The sequence below is a fragment of the Drepanopeziza brunnea genome (genome assembly GCF_022702325.1).
Source record: "Drepanopeziza brunnea f. sp. 'multigermtubi' strain 214-2 chromosome Unknown ctg6, whole genome shotgun sequence".
In the NCBI taxonomy this organism is placed as follows: domain Eukaryota; kingdom Fungi; phylum Ascomycota; class Leotiomycetes; order Helotiales; family Drepanopezizaceae; genus Drepanopeziza; species Drepanopeziza brunnea.
In genome coordinates, this window is record NW_027094069.1 from 414,727 (window position 1) to 431,437 (window position 16,711).

Genomic DNA, 16,711 nt, shown 5'->3' on the forward strand with positions numbered 1-16,711 from the left:
GAGGGATACAATGCGGAGAGAATGCCGAGGATATCGTTATGCGCATTATAGAGGCAATTATAGAGGCCATTGAAGAGGGAGAACAGTACGGAGAGAAGGCTAAGGACATACATAGCCACACGCTCTACACACTGCAATTAAAAATAAGAAAAAAGGAAACGACAACGAAGACAACAGCAAGGAACCAATAAGTCAGTTGTGATACCGGGTTTAATATTTTCCCTACTTCGTACGTCTCATGTCGCGAATCGCTATTCCTTCTTACTACCTTAGATTGCGTGTGCGCCAAACGGGCCCTGCCACGTGCAGCTGGGCGAGCCAGACCGGCTCTGACCTACCGGTACCTAGCTGTACTTGAAGTGTCGGATCTTGGCACCGTATCTGCCGAGGATCCAGGGCAGAGGCGCAAAGGCAAGAGCAAGAAATGCCAGCAGGCTGTTTCCCCTGTCGAGTCTCAAGATGTCAGCGGTGATCAGACATCCGAGAGATATATCTATATCTATATCTATATATATATATGTATATATGTATATATATGTATATGTATATAGATATTACTGGGCTACTAACCAGCCCCATCCCAGTTCATCGTAGATTTGCAGACCAGCCAAGGGAAGGAGGGCGCCAGCCGTGCCTCGCAGCACCGCATTGGCCCCGACCACGCTCGCGGCGTGGGCTTCGAAAGCATCGATCAGGTAGGTCTGGACACTGATGAACACGATGATCGAACCGAATCCCGCTGTGTCGAAGGTCAGTCGGTGCGTATGCTCCTCGCGGTATTCAGGGGAGTGAGGAGCGCTCGCGGCACAGCTCTGCTCCCTGGTGGAGGAGGGTACAATCATGAAGTAAAGGATGAGAAAACTCACTGATGGCCGTTCCAATCTGAGGCACGATCCAGTGAGCACCGTACTCCAAGCTCCATCCGTAGACGAACAAGCCCAGCGGGAAGGTAAGAGAGCCGGGGATGGTGATGATGAGGGGGAGGCGGTCTTCCGGCGTGAGCTCTCTCCCGGCGGCTGCCCGCCGCCTCAGGGTTCTGTCGCTGAGCTTCCCGATGTATGCAAGTCCCATCAGGGTACCGATGCCACCGGCGAGGAAGTTGAGGCCGTTTTCCGCGGTGGAAAAGCCGTAGACGACGGTGAAGGCGAAGGAATACGTGGAAAAGAGGAGGTACAGGAGACTGTACAACACAGCCACGTACGCACACATGACCGTGACGATGGGGTAGCAGACCAGCAGGGTCAGCGGCCGAACCATGCTGCTTCGGAAGTGATCTCGCGGCGTGAGGTCCGACGCGAGCTTGGATCGATATTCGGCGTTGCCCGTATCGCTCCTGATCTTCGCCGCTCTCCTCTCCAGCAGGACAGGCGCGTACGTCTCTTCCAGGATCAAGAATGCAGCGATGGCTACGACTCCGATCTAGCACAGCGGGTGAGTAACACTGACGGCCGACGACGTTCGGGGGAGAACCCACGACGATGGAGACGACCCAGAATATCCATCTCCATCCGAGCCCCTGGGCCACGTAGCCGCCAATGATGGGGCCGATCGCCGGGCCTTGCTCGGGCGTCAGTCAGCGTAATACGATGCCATGGATGCTCATACCAAGATGACCACCAAGGTGACTGACCGGAAATGGTACCCACCGACCAAATCGACACGGCCTTTCCTCTCTTCTCCTTCGGCATCAGATCTGTGATCGTGCCCGAACCTATCGTGATCGTGGCTACACCCGTGAACCCCGCGAAGAACCGAGCGGCCAGGAGCACCGATTGATTTGGCGAGAGAGCACACATGACGTTGAAGCCCAAGAAGAGGACGTTGGTCGTGTGGTAGACGACGACGCGACCGTAGAGCTCACTCAGGGGCGCGAGCAGCAACGGCCCGGATGCAAAGCCCAGTACGAAGATGGAGACCACGAAGGTGGCAAACGTCGTCGACGTGGTGTCGAACTCGGCCATGACGAGCTTGACACCCGGTGCAAGTATCGAGGAGACGAGGGGGCTATTGGGGAGCTCGTCAGCAATTCCCTCTCTCCCCGGCTGGCTCCATGGGCGTGGGTTCCGTCGACTTACACGATGAAGCTGATTACCGCAATGGTACATATGTTTAGCCATTTCTTAGCCGAGGACCAGTTGAGGGGGTTCTCTGGATCTTGATCTTCCGGTTCGTTCCAGGAGACAATGAATTCATTGCCCAGAGCTAGATTTGAGTCGTCGTCGTTGGTCGTTTTGGAAGTCATGCCTGCCGCGGTGGCTGCTCCCACCTCCTCGGAAGCGGGAATGGGGCTTTTCATAAAAGACGCATCATCTCGTGCCATAGATTCCTGTCCTGTTTCAGTATACTGTGACGCATCTGCATTTTTCTCTACGATATTATTAATTTGTTGTTGTTGTTGCTGTTGCTGTGGTTGTGGTATTGACATTGTTGAGTTCTAGTCGAGTCGCGGGTAGAACGGACATCAGAAAAGGGGCGGAGGAATCAGGAAAGGAAGGAAAAGATAAATATTCCGAAACCGGATGCAAATACGAACGCTACTAATTCCGTAGCTACGGAGCCTAGTTAGGCCTCCTTGGACTGCTTGACTTGAGACTTGACTGGTGCCCTTACGTCAGTCACCGTCTGCGTCGAGTCATTGCATAGACAAGGGCCGTTGGTGCATAGAGTAGCCAAGGACGGTGAGTGCTTTCTTGATGTTGTTGTTGTACGATGAATGCTTGAATCTCTCACGGGTTTAAAAATTGGTATCACTTCAGATTATATCTACTTTGCCAAGGTATGAGTCTCAGATGGACGAGGGAGAGTAGCAATGCGTTCCCGAACAGGCTCATCGAAAGCTCGTCAGCTTCGTCTATTAAGGCTACCGGATATAAATAATGCAACACCATTACACGTCGAATGCAGCAGTAGATGCCGTGCAAACTCATGGAAAGCCCAAAATACATATAAACTAATTATCCGCTCGCTGCTTTCCGTCCACACCAACCACAAAACCATAGAGCCAGCGAATTTGTCGAAGAGGCTCCCATGGGAGAGGAGGCGCATAGCTGGTGAACCTGAACGGTTGGCTTTGCTAGTCTCGAATGGCGACGGTAACCCTGTAAAGAACATGCCGTCAGAAAAAGATCATGTGTGGAGCAGATCCAAAGTGATCTATCTGCTCATGAGACTCTCGATGGCAAGTCGGCGATGCCTGATCAACTCACAATAGTTCCATCGGCATCTGAATACCCTCTTCTGTTGTGATCTTCGCCCACTCCTGCTTCATTTCCTCTCTCGCCTTTGGTCGGAGGTCCACAGGGATGCCTCCATAAGTTGCCCCAGACGAAGAGGTATCCAGCCATTCAATCATCGCGTCTCCGTCCTTGGCCGACTTGATGATCGTGTTGATCACGATATCTCGCTCCGAGAACCCAGCGATCTGGAGGAGACCTTCGAGATGCGCCCGCTTGACGAATCTAGGGCCGCCCACATCTGGATAATTCCGGTACGGCTCTCTCGCCAGCACGTCCTCCTTGATCCTTTCGTGCGCCGCCACGAAGTCCCCGCTCCCTCCTGAAATGCCAACGCGACCTCCCGCCTTCAGCACGCGAGCGAATTCCGCCAGCGCCGCCGGCTGATCCCGGACCCAGTGAAAGGTCGAGTTGACAAAGACGACGTCGAAGCTGGCGGAGGGGAAGCGCGAGAGGTCCTCGGCTCTTCCGACGTGGAACGACAGATTAGGGGCCGCTTTCACCAGCTCGAGTGCGAGCCCGATGCGTTCTCTGCTCGGGTCAATCCCGACGACGGTCCCATCCTCCCCCACGATTGCGGCGATGTGGGCGGAGATATTCCCCGGTCCACAGCCAACGTCGAGAACGTGATGGCCAGGGACGACCTTCAGTCTTTGAAGCAGGAACAAGCCCGCGTCAAATTGTGTATTGCTCACAGCGGTGTATCCCCGCGCCAATTCGGGGGTATCAACGACCGCCATTTTTGATATTGGTCCCGATTGGTCTGAATCGCTCGTCGTTGTTCATATAAGAAAAGATGCTGGACAGAACTCGAGGCCTCGTCTGGTTGTATAGAATCGCCACAATCGAAGGAAGAACTTGAGAACACAGCCCCTACAAAATATACGGCTGTATCGTTGTCAACAAGAGAAAGCAGTAAGCGACGAAGCTTATGAGCTTATAGTAGTAACAATGCATCGCGATCTTGCCGAAACACCGTCTGTGATCTTTAACCGAGGATCCACTATCCTATCTCTGTACAGTGCGAGCTTGTGAAGGCAGGATCCAGGGGTGGCACGGATATATTTTCTGCTGCGTTTTGACTCGTGCTCCCGAGGAGGGGGATAGTACTTCCAGTGCGCGTTTCACTCATCTCACGTCTGAGGTCTTTTGAGCATATTGATTGTGAGAATTTGCTCTTGCGCATGCGGTGTCTGGTTCGGCGCGAGAATCTCGGTTTTCGTGAAACCAGAGAGGCCAAGACCAGCCTTGCAACGTGAAGGTCTTCGCAATATTGACATAATAGTGGGCCTTGACGTCGCAACTTTTGGGGCCCTTCCCTAAAGTAGGCGAAAAAATTATGTCCCGCTTCAACGCTCAAAACCGCGAAGAACGTAGACACTTATATTGCTTATAACATTTCTTATAAAATTGCAATAATATATATATATATATATATATAATAATATTATTCATTCTTAATTAAGCTGGATACGAAAATTTTACTTCACCGCGTGTCCTTTGAATTGAGTTAAGAGATGCTACAGATCGAATCAGCGGCGAATCTTTTTTTTTTTTTTTTTTTTTCTCCAAGCTCTTTCTTAAGCTCTTGTTATTTAATAAGTATTATTTTTATTAAAGAAAACGAAGATAAGGATTTATTTTCTTGTAATCTTCGTCGTCGTTATTGATGTAAATGCAAGCTAGAAGATTTTATTTAATTCGAAAGCCTTTTTTTTTTGGAAAATATTTAAAAGTCGATTGAGTACGAAGCGTCCGCGAACTTAGCAAGATCTTTTTCTCGAACTTTTTTTTTTAATAAAGCAAAGCAAAGCAAAGCAAAGTAGAGTAGAGCAAGTTAAAGCAAAGCAGAGCAAAGCAGAGCAAAGCAGAGCAAAGCAGAGCAAAGCAGAGCAAAGCAGAGCGAAGCAGAGCGAAGCAGAGCAAAATAAAGCAAAATAAAGCAAAGCAAATCAAAGCAGCGCAACGAAAAAGTAAAATAACTAAGTAAATTAAAATAAATAAGTAATAAAAAGTATTTAAAAAAGGAAAAGCAAATACGTAAGTAAATAAATAAGTAAATACGTATGTATTATAGAGGGGAAGAGCTCCGACATATACCTAACGTTAAATCAAAAGATATATATATATATATAATCATAATAGAATCGTAGGTGAATAAGAAGAGAGAAGAAGGACGTTCGAGGACATTCGATTGCGTTCTATATGTATGCGTGTAAATATTATATTAATATAGTGCTAGTTCAAGAAGGAACCAACTACTCGTTTATATTAGAGTAAGCACGTGACTTTACTACGTGCTTAGCAGAGCTAAAGCACGCGATATACCTACGTAATAAAAGTGCTTAGCATTAATACTATATACATAAACAAAACAAATACAAATCCTTAACTTTATTATATACGTCCTCTTTTCGTATTAAACTCGCTTTCGAATCATCTCTTATTAAAGTAGTAAAGTTGGTTTGCAAGACGAGTATATAACTGAATTGCATAATCGCAATACGGTTTTAAAATATTACTCAATATAGTGATAGATGGCGTATACCTAAATAGGTGAAGCAGATCAAAGGTCTAAGAGATAGCGATAGAAGTGTTTGATCTATTTAGGAAAGCACGGGAGCAACTGTAAATATGTATATTGTTAGAATAAGAAATTCTTACACTATAAGGTCTGTGCTATTGCTGCTAAGCAACTCTTGAAGAGATGGATAATAACTGCTATTTGGAAGAAGGAATAGCTAGCTAGCGCAAAAGGAGAACTGTATATAATTTTCATTTATTTTAAAAGGATTCTTTTTTTTTAGATAACCGAAATTAATATAATTAGAACCACCTTTTGCTTTTTTATTATAAAGAAGAATTATCTTTTAATAGATTATGAGCCTTTAATGCTTAAAAGGTGACGAAATACGCAATTCGCAATACGCAATCCGCAAACTCGTTAATCGGCTTGACTTCCCGCTTTATGCGAAATATTACTTTGTAATAGTAAGAACTTAACCCCTCCTTTTCCCTTCCCCTTCCTCTATTATTAAACTATCGATCATCGCCTAATATTAATCATTTATCAATTTATTAATATAGCTATCATTCGAGAAAAATTCGCTAAGATAAGATAATAAAAGGGCGTAGAGACTTTTATTGAATCGAATTTAAACGAATAGTTCGAAACCATCGAGACGGTCGCTTAAAGCGAAGATGTCGCTTATTTATTAGATTATTCGGAATTCGAACATTGTTATACAACTATTATTAAAGCACTTTTGCAAAGATACGATATCGCTAACGGCATCTAAAAGATCTTAAAAGGGCTTGATAAAGATGAATACGATAAATTGATATAAGAGAATAAAAGTATTTTAAAAGCGTTTCGAGTCGAGATAGCGAAATTCAAATTCAACTTCTTTCGAAAGCTTAGCGAGTTCGATCGTTAAAGGATTAAAGACCTTTTCGATATTAAGTTTATAATCTAAAAGCTGAAGATAATTTATATCGCTATTACATTTCGATTTATATAAATCAAGCTTTAAGCTTTTATTAATTTTCGTGTAGACTTTAAATTTTTTTTAGCAATAACTAAAAACGCGTCTTAGTATGCCGCCGAAAAGCTTATAAGGGCTTAAAAAAAGATCAATTCGATAATAATTATTGCTAGTTGATCTTTTGCATTAAGCTTATCCTTTTAAAAGCGTATATATTATTATGCGATAGCTCTACTTTTTTATAATAATAGATTAAAAGCTAAAACGTTTAAATAAGAAATAATATAGAAGCACCAAAAAAGACGTGTCATACAGAAGCCTGACACTGAGGCTAGACCTCATGGTCTTACAAAGAAGTGCTAAAAAAGATAGGTAGAAAGCTCGTTGATTGTTTTAGTTAAAAGACGTATGCCTTCTTATAAAAGATAGGTCCGTCTAGTATAGCTTTAATAGCTATAGCAAGTACTTTATCAAGCAAAGTGTTTATATCCGTCCTTTTATAAAATAAGTAAGCGCTTTCGCTTACTATTAAGCAAGAAGAAAAAAAAGGTGTAAAAGAAAGAAAAATTTTAATATATAAAAAAAAGAAAAGGTATCTTGTCTTTAAACTTTAAACGTTTAAACTACTTTTCGGCAGCTTCTTTATGATCTCTTTTCGTGCTTACGTCCTTAACTCTTTCGTTCTTTTTAAGTTGAAAAGGTCTTTTTCTTTTAGCTAAGCTAATATTAAATGATAACGTGCTAACAGCAGCATTTTTAAAAGTGAAAAAGCGCGTATCGTTTTTACGTTTATTACCGGTAGCATCGTTAATAAGTATAAATTTAGCCGACGGAAAGTTAGCAAAGTTAAAATAAAGTTTAAAGCTATTAGTTAAGTCGTTTTCGTTTTTAAGCAAATCATTTAAAGCTTTTATAGCTTTATCGAATGCGCGGTCTAAAGATTCCGATTAAGAAGATAATGCTTTAAGATTGCCGATTTAGCTCGTGAACCGTAGTTTACGAATAGATTTCGCATTTTTTAAATTGATCTTTATACTTAAATCAAAGTCGTTTAAGAACAATTTAATCGGTCGTATGCTTTTTTTAAAATCTTTTAACTTATCGGCGTTTATAAAGTCGTTAGCTCGGCGGCTTTTGCTTTTAGAAAAAGATTTAGCTTCGTAAGTCTTAGCTTTAGCATTTAAAATAATAGTAAATCTTTTTTTAAATGCCGAAAACAACTTCTTTTTATACTTAATAAAGTGTTTTTAAAACTAAGTCCGAGATATAGCAAAGATAACGGTCAATTCTTTTATTATTCGAAGTTCGTTTTAATTTATTCTTTTAATTAAAGCTTTCGATACGTAATTAACGTAATTTAACTAAATTATAGCGGCGAAAAGTTGATTTGATTTATTAATAACTCTTTATCGAGAAGTTAGCGGCATGCGTTTTAAGACGATCGTGTAAGCGTGCTTTATAAAGCTGATTCTATTTTCTAAAATGTTATCGTTTAGTAAAGCGGTATAATTGTTAAAGAAGATTGCTTATTCGTAAAGCGAATTTTAAAAAGCGTTTATATTTAAGAAAACTTTTTGTTTCGTAATGATCGATATAAAAGTAGTAAAGTTATTGATTATAACGAAAAGCTAGCGTAACGCAATGTTCTTAAAAGCATTTAAAGTCTTCGATTTAAGTTTAAAAGCTTTTTATTTAACGGTCTTTTTAAAAGTAATATCGTAAGTATAGCTTTTAAGTTAAACAGCTAAGCTTTCGATTTAACTATTTACGCCGTAAAGTATTAAATAATAATTTAAAACTTTATTTTCTATTCGTAAATCACGGTTTACAAGTCGTTTAGTATTAGCGTCGTGTTTAGTTGCAATTACTCGAGCATTATTATTATATTTAAAAAGCTAAAAAAGTTCCGAGTAAGCGATAAGCTTATAGTTTTTATCTCGGCGATTAAGTAAAGCGGCAAAGTATAGCTTATAATAGCTTCGAAGGACTTGCTAGATTAAAGAGTGCATTATGTTAAAGAATGCATCGATCGAAGCTCTTTTTAAATTATTAATTCGAAAGTAATACAAGTATATCTAGATCTTTTTATTTATAATAATAAAAAAGGTTTAGTTATCGTGCTTATCGTTTAAAAAGAAAGCTTTTAATATAAGCTAAACTTTCGTATAGCTATTCGCATTTATAATGTTAAAAGAGCTGTTCTTTTAAGCGGTGCTTATTAAGCTAGTGCTTTAATTTAGCTTGTTAAAGGATATCGGCTTAGCTTTAAATTTAAAAAAGCTTAAGTTAAATATTCTTTTAATGAAAATATTGCTTTTAATCTTAATAGCGAATATTAATTAATTGCTCGAATAAAGCATAAAGTTGTTAAAAGCGTTAATTCGATAAGCTTCGATGAATCGACACAAGTTAAAACGGATCATTACTATTATAAAGCCTTTTTTAGCTAGCTTAAAGTATTTAACGTATTCGAAAGTATAGACTTCGTAAAAAACTTCATTTAATAGTTCGATAACGGATAATAAGACTTTGCGGCTAAAGCGGAGCTTCGTTTAAACGTTTAAGTTAAAAAGTTTTTTAAACTTATCTTTAAATTCTAATACGTTCTTCACTTTTTAAAAGATTTTTATGCAATCGCAATCGTCGTCGTTAAAGCTTAAATTAAAAATCTCGAATAGCAAAAAGTAGTTTATTACTTTGCTTTTTTTTTTATTTACTTCTACTTAGCTACGACGATCGAAAAGTCGTAAGATCGCGTTATTAAAAAATTCGTTTTTTAAAAGCTTGCGGATCTAATTAATAGCTTTCTTAATCGACTTCGCAGCAACTTAAAAAGCATTATCGATATTCTCGTTTAAATTCAAGCGATCGAAAGCTAATTAATAGAAGTCTTAGCAAAAGTTGATAAAAGCTATATTTATATTTATAAAGTCTTTAATATCGACGAGTTTAAAGCAGCGGTTCGATACGGCTTTAGCTAATTCGTACTCGAAGCTGTCTTTTTCTTTAACGGATAGTACTAATAGCAGCTAATTCTCGGAAAAGTCGCGTTGCATTTTAAGTGCAAAAGTTAAAAGAAAGCTTACGTCGATAGATTTGCGTAAAGTAGATATAATCGAAGCAATTAGATTAGCGTTCGAAAGCTTATTAATAAAAAATAATATCGATCTTTAAGATAAAGCTAATAACAATAAGAAGCGCGCAATAAGTAATCTAAGCAAAGAAGTCTTAAAAGCAAAAGGTTAATTTAATCTCGCTTTAATTGCTAAGTTGTAGTGCTTACTAGCACTAAGATCAGGAAGAGATTCTGTGGATTGAATAAAGCTTGGTATATTTTATTTAGAAAGCTCGTCAAGATCTATGTACATATACCTAAGAGCTCTAGTATGCTAAGGGCGCTACTAAGCGAGGTCATATAACATATCACATGTAGCTTAAGTAAAACTATGCTTATTCCGCATAATACACTTCTTAAGTTAATAGCGTAGCTGCTAAGCTGCAAGCAAATAAAAAAGAAAAAAAATAAGTGATTAAGCTTTTTAAACTCGATATAAACAAAAAAGATTGTTATCGCAGTTTAAACAAACAAATAACGGTTGTTATTATTAATTAAGTGTTAATTAAGAATGCAATTCTTTCTTAAGTCGGTCTTATCACGTAGCGGAAGTCTTTAACGCCGTCTTTATCGCGTTGCTATATAAGTAAAAGCGCGTTCTTTTTTATTATAACAAACACTCAACTTTTATTTATTTATACAATGCCTTTTAAGCAAGTAACTTAATCTAATAGAATCGTTAAGCGCGGCCGAAGCCGTTTAAAAGTAAATGCTTTTGATAAATTAATATATTTATGCTAATTATTAAAAGAATCCTTTTTTTGCTTTAGCTATTGCTGCTATTGCAATTACGACGGCTGCGGCGGCTATACTACGCACTTTTACTTTCGAAGCTTCGCCTTTTCTTTTAGACTTTCTTATTAAGCGCTTGCTTATACTAACGACCGTTAAAGCTTTAAAGTGCATTAAGTGCATTAATAATAAGATTATATTAAAGTCTAATAAAGACTATTATAATTGCGATACGAGCGTTATTCGCTATCTCCGATATACTAAAGATAGCTATAGCAATTGCACCGTTGCTTTTGCCGCTGCTAATACTGCTTTCGATAACTTCGTAAGCGCTAAAGACAATAGTATTATATAAAAAGTTCGCTAAAGTCTTCGAGATGCTATGCGATAACAGCTCGCTTTAAATGCTGCTTTTTTAAAAAGTGCTACTAATAGTTTAAGCGGTTTAGCGAATAAAAGTAAAGGTTTTAAAAGTAATTCCGGTAGCTTTATAAGTTTTGCTTCTGCTTTTAAGACTTTTAATTTAAATATAGCTTTTGTTAAATTAAATAATCTTATAGCAGCGAACCGTAGTCCGATAACGCGAAGCGCTTCGAGCATATTACCTTTTCGTAAGTCAAGCTTTTTAACTTACGAAATGATTTAATTTAAGCAGCTCTTTTTAATTAAAATTTCTTTTCGGACTTTATGCAAAAGCTTTAATCTGCTGCTATAATAGCTTTTGCGCTTGCGCTAGCCGCTTTTTTTACTCTCGTCGCTTTCGCTATTCCCGTCGCTTTCGCAGCTCTCGTCGCTTTCGTCGCATTTATTATCGTCGCTCCTTTTGCGCTAATCGTTACGCTTGCCGCTTTCGCGGCGGCGCCCGCCGTTACTATAACTCTTGCAAAGCGCCGAGTTAAAATAAAGAGATTGCTAAAAGCTTTAATCGATCTTTTATTATAAAAAGCGAAAAGTAAAAGCGTGTAAGATAAGATAAAATAACAATTAAGATTGTTAAATAAATATTTTTTTTTAAATTACGTGCAAATGAAAAAAATAAAATGTAATAAGTAAATAGCATATACGTGCTATTAAAGCTTTTCGACTAACGCGCGAGCGTCTTATAAATTTAAAAGCTTAATAAAGCTTTTAAACTTTTGTCGAGTTAAGTTCTTTATAAAACCGTTAGCGTGCATCTTTTTAATAAAAAGATATTGAACTTAAAAGCTCTTTTTAAAGTGCTTTTAACGCAGTTATATATTATAAATATCGACGTAACGAAGCTTAATAAAGATACGCTCTTTTTCATTAGCTATAAGCTTAATTGTTTATTAATTATTATAATAAACTATTTAAAACGCCGCAAAACGAAAGTACAGCTCTTTGAAAAACCGTTAGAGCGCTATAGTCTTTTTTATTATAAAGGCTATACTAAAAAGCTCCGCTTTAATAAATAATATAATAATTGTATCTTGCTTTAAAGCTTTTTAAAAGATCGCACTTTCGAATAAAAACATAATATACTTTTAAAAAGATCGTTTTATCTTTTCGTTATCGACGTAAAAAGCGTTAAAGGCTATTATTAGCTTTGATTTGCTGAACTAGCTGTATTAAATACTTTTAAAGCGCGAGTTAAATAAATATCGCAAACATTAGTTTATAACTCGGAGGTGCTTCGCGCTTAAATTAGTATTAAAGTAAGAAAGTTAAGAAGCTATAAAAGCTATATTTAAGCGTAGCATAATCGCTATATATAATACGGATCTAACTTTCTTTTAATACTCTTTCACTTGCTTTCGCGAAGCTATCTTTTCATTTTTAATTAAGTTATAAAAAAGTAATAGAATTGTTAAGCAGCGTCCGTCCGTAAGTTCGAATTTCTTAATTATTTTTTTAATATAAACGTCGTGCATAAGCGTTAGCGTTTTTCGCTAACGGTCTCGAGCGACTCTTATATTAAAAAACTATTTAATATCTTTTATCGCTTCGATCTTATACGCTTTATTAAAACTATTAATAATTTCTTGCGCTTTAAAAAGATTAAAGTGATAATATATAAGTTGAATATCGTTTACGTAAAACGCTATAAAGACCGTTTTGTTTAAATTTGTAAAAATACACGGTTTTTTATTAAATAATATAAGCTTTAATTTATCGAATGTGCTTGTAAAGTCGAAATATTATAAAGCTAGCGAGTCTTTAAGTCTATATAAAGCTTTATCGACTTTTACGAGCATACCTTTTTGCTTAAAACCGTTAAAAAGATAATACGTAATTAAAACGCTATTCGTATGTTTTATAACGTTAATAAAAGCGTTAACGATATCGAACTATTTTACTTTTAAATTAAATTCGGCTGTTATAATTATTATAATCTTAAAAGATTTAATTATTAGCGTAGCCGCGTAAGTTAAATAAATAATAGATTCGTTTTAAAAGTCACTTTTAATAATAATTTTCGATCTGAACTTTACGATTTCTTCGAACGAGCTAGTTTTATATATAAACACTTACTTAAAAAGTATAAGTTTTAATTTAACTTCGCTTTCGAGAATCACTTTTTAGCAATTCCTCTTTTTTAAATTATTTAGCTTTATAAAAGCTTTATCTTTAAATTCTTTACCGTATAAGTATCGTTATAACTTTTTTTAATAAGTAAAAGGTTTTAAATGTTTTCGTTCTTGCGAGTTAAGCTGTTTTAATAATAGCTTAAACGAAGTAGCAGCTGTTATAATAACGTATAATATCTCGTAATCTTTATTATCTTCGCGCACGAGTTCGCTATTAACTTAAAAAGTCGATACAAAATCTAAGACGCGCGAATAACGGTTCGAATCGACGCGAGAATTATTTAAGAAAAGCTTATTAACACTTGCGTATATCTTCGCGCGTTTTTTAGTGCGGCTATTAATAAGTGAATGCTCTTTATTAAAGTCGGAATTTTATTTAAAATGTTTATAGTTTAATTTCTTATTATTAATGCTCGCTTTAAAGAAGTCTAAAAGCTCTTCTTTAATTATTCGGTTTAAATCTCCGCCGATTGTTAACGTAAAAGCTTCCGTTAGTCGGCTTATAACTTAGCTTTCCGAGCTTTAGCTTTAAATAACAACTTGAAAGTATGATTTACGCGCTTTTTTATTAAAGCTAAGTTTTTATTCGTTTACGGTGCTTTTTTTTACTTCTAGCAGTCTTAAAGCACTTTCGCTTTTGCTTTTAGCTAAAAAGCTAGCGAAACGTTTAATAATATAATTCGAATCGTTAAGATCTATTAAATCGTCTCGTAAAGCAATTGCTTTTAATATAAACGTATTTATAAAATCTTTAATTAAAGTTAAAGCTTTTAACGTTTATGCATCGCTCGGATTAAATAAAGTCGCATTTTTTAAGCTTTAATTAAATCTTTTTAAGTTAACTTTTATAAAGTCTAACGGCTAATCACTTTTTATATTAGCTGCATTCGTTTTTTTTAAGCGATCTTTTGCAACGTTCTTTATATTAAATAAAGCGTTTTTTGTTTAACTAAAGTCTTTAATATCTTTTAATTTAATAACGATGCTTTTAATCTTGTTAATCGATTAGCTGATCGATTTTTTTTCGTTTTTAAGATAGAATTAAATTTTATCGAACGTTACGTTACGTATAACAATCACTTTATAAAGCATAAGAACATAGATCTTATATATATTAAAAGCTATATATCTAACTAAATAGCTTATATATCCTTTTGGTTTAACTTTAAAAGCTTTTTTATTGCGAAGAGCTTCTCGGTCTTTAATTATTAAGTACGTACGAACGCTATACGCAATTAAACCGCTACAATTTAATCTTAAGTCGGTATCGATCCGTATAAAGATCGCCGGATCGTATTACTTAAAATATTGCTTAAACTAAAGCTATAACACTTTATTCGGATTCTTTATAAAGCTTTTCGCTTTCGGTATTATATTATAAAAGTAAATAACAGTTAATATAATTTCAGGCCAAAGCTTTTTTAAAAGCTTTGCTTTTACTTTCATTTTAATAAACCGTTCTATCACTTTTCTTTTAGCCATTTCGGCTCTTTTATTAAGTTCGTAATTAAAAGATAATAAAAGCTTTAATTCGATCTTAACCTTTTTCGCTTATCTTTAATATTCGATAAAGCCGATAACGTTGATTACGGTTATCGAAGAATCGTTATTATAACGCATAATAGCTATTAAAAAACCGTATTTGCGTTTCGTTTATACTTTAAATTCTTTTAGCACTTTTATAACCGTCAATTGCAACTTGTCTTTTAATATAAAGCCGAATAGCTTTTTATTATATTTATCTTTAATTATTAATAATTATTTGCTTTCGTTAAAACCGTTAAGAAAGTCGAATAAATCTTAAGCGATCTTATAAAATAGCTTAGCTGCTTTATTATTTAACGTGTAACGAGATATAACTTATTAAACGTACGTAATAGCATATGCTTTACATTTAACCTTAATAATTCTTTTAAGTCTTACTTTTTTAACATTATAAGTTAGCGCTTCGAGCGCTTCTTTGCTTAAATAACTTATTCGTAAATGCTAAAGTACCGATAAATCTTCTTTTAAAGCTCGAAAGACATTGCTCTTTTAGAATTTATAACGTGTTTGCAAGCGCTTTTAAATTATAAAGAATATTATTAAACAAAAAGAGCTACGAATCAATTAAAGTAAAGAATAATTGAATAGCTTATATTTAAAAAACGTAAAGTTAAACTTCCTTTTTAACTTTCTTAATACGACGCTTTCTTTAACCTTTTCGTAACGAAAAGTTGCGTTATATCTCGAGTATTATACGCTAGCTTTACTTAAAAAAGCTTTCGAGATAATATTAATATTAAACTTTTTAACGATAATAACGTTTTCTAACTTTAAATCTTCCGTTTTAATTTTATTTAATCCGTTTAAAGCTCTTTTAAAAACTTTAATACTTCGCTCGACGATTAAAAGACTATTCGTTTTAGCTTCGATAAAGTCGATTAAGCGAAAGCGTTGAATTGACTTTAGCTTTAAAAGATTCTTATCGTTAACAAAGTAAATAACGTTGCAATTATCGAAAAGAATGCTATTAAATAGCTAGTACTTATTATTAGCCGTGTTATAAAGACCGTTAAAAGCAAGATTATCGAGCGTATTAAAAAGCTCGAGATCGATAATAGCTATTAACACTTTTTTAAAGTATTTTAACTTATCGTTATTATTCGATTACTTTTCTTTGCTTTTTAAAACGATCTTATCGACTTGAATTTATGCTCAACTTTCTTTCGTAATCTCTTTTCGAAGCGCTTTAAACTTAAGCTTTTAAAGCCTTTTCTTTATAGCGACGATATTATCTCGATTCGGCTTTGCGAATCTACTTTCGTCAAGACCGTTAAAGCAATAGCGAAAGATCTTGCACTTAATTGCGTTTTAATAATAGTTTCTCTTTTTAAAGCACAAGCATTTAAAACCCTTAACAAGTCTTTTAAAGTTATTAAAGCGTTTATCGGATTGCTTAAGAGCAGTATCGTTAATCTTATTATTTCCGAAAGTATTACGAGTAGTTTGATCTTCGAAAATAGCGAATACGCTAAAAAAGTTAAAGTTCGGATTATTAATTTTCTTTTCGATTTAACTTTCGTATTAATTAAAGTAATCGTAAAAGGTGCGCTTTTAAAGCAATAATAGCTCGTCGTTTCGAATGACCTTTACGAGCTTTAGCGACGCTTAAATTAATAACTATTTTTCGCTAATAGCTTTTAAAAATACTTTTATCGCGAGTGTATTCGTCGTCTCGTAAAAGTTATTTATCTTCGCTAACTTATAAATAGCTCGATGTTCTTTAATCTATACCGCTAAGAAGACGCTCTTTTGCTTAACTGCTTGCAAAGATTTGTTATAATCTCGTGCTATCGATAGCTTAAAGCTCGAATCAAATAAACGGTATATTTCTTAAAGCTTCTTTATTAAGAATTAAATAAAAGTATTATCTTCTTTTAAAGCCGCCAAGATCGCTTTCTCGAGAATAAAGCTCTTAACCGTCTTTTTGATTTAGTTTATAATTTAATTGCTTTTATTACTTAAGACTTTCTAATTGTTTATAACGAAGTTGTATTTCTTTATATTATCGTTATACGCTTTTCGAACGTCTTCGAACTCAACGTCTTTTAGCTT

General features: G+C 36.0%; 2 protein-coding genes across 2 annotated transcripts; both read right to left on the bottom strand.

Moving 5' to 3' along the window:
- Nucleotides 1–344: 344 nt before the first annotated feature.
- Nucleotides 345–2,242, bottom strand: L3040_004144 (uncharacterized protein; the record flags this gene model as incomplete). The annotated part of the gene is made up of 6 exons (XM_007296196.2): nucleotides 345–444; nucleotides 571–739; nucleotides 867–1,419; nucleotides 1,475–1,557; nucleotides 1,631–2,004; nucleotides 2,076–2,242. The coding sequence occupies 6 exons, from the start codon at nucleotides 2,240–2,242 to the stop codon at nucleotides 345–347; spliced, it is 1,446 nt and encodes a 481-aa protein (XP_007296258.2).
- A 960-nt stretch (nucleotides 2,243–3,202) lies between these two features.
- Nucleotides 3,203–3,973, bottom strand: L3040_004145 (uncharacterized protein; the record flags this gene model as incomplete). Its single annotated transcript, XM_007296197.2, has 1 exon — nucleotides 3,203–3,973. The coding sequence occupies one exon, from the start codon at nucleotides 3,971–3,973 to the stop codon at nucleotides 3,203–3,205; it is 771 nt and encodes a 256-aa protein (XP_007296259.2).
- Between the last annotated feature and the right edge of the window lie 12,738 nt (nucleotides 3,974–16,711).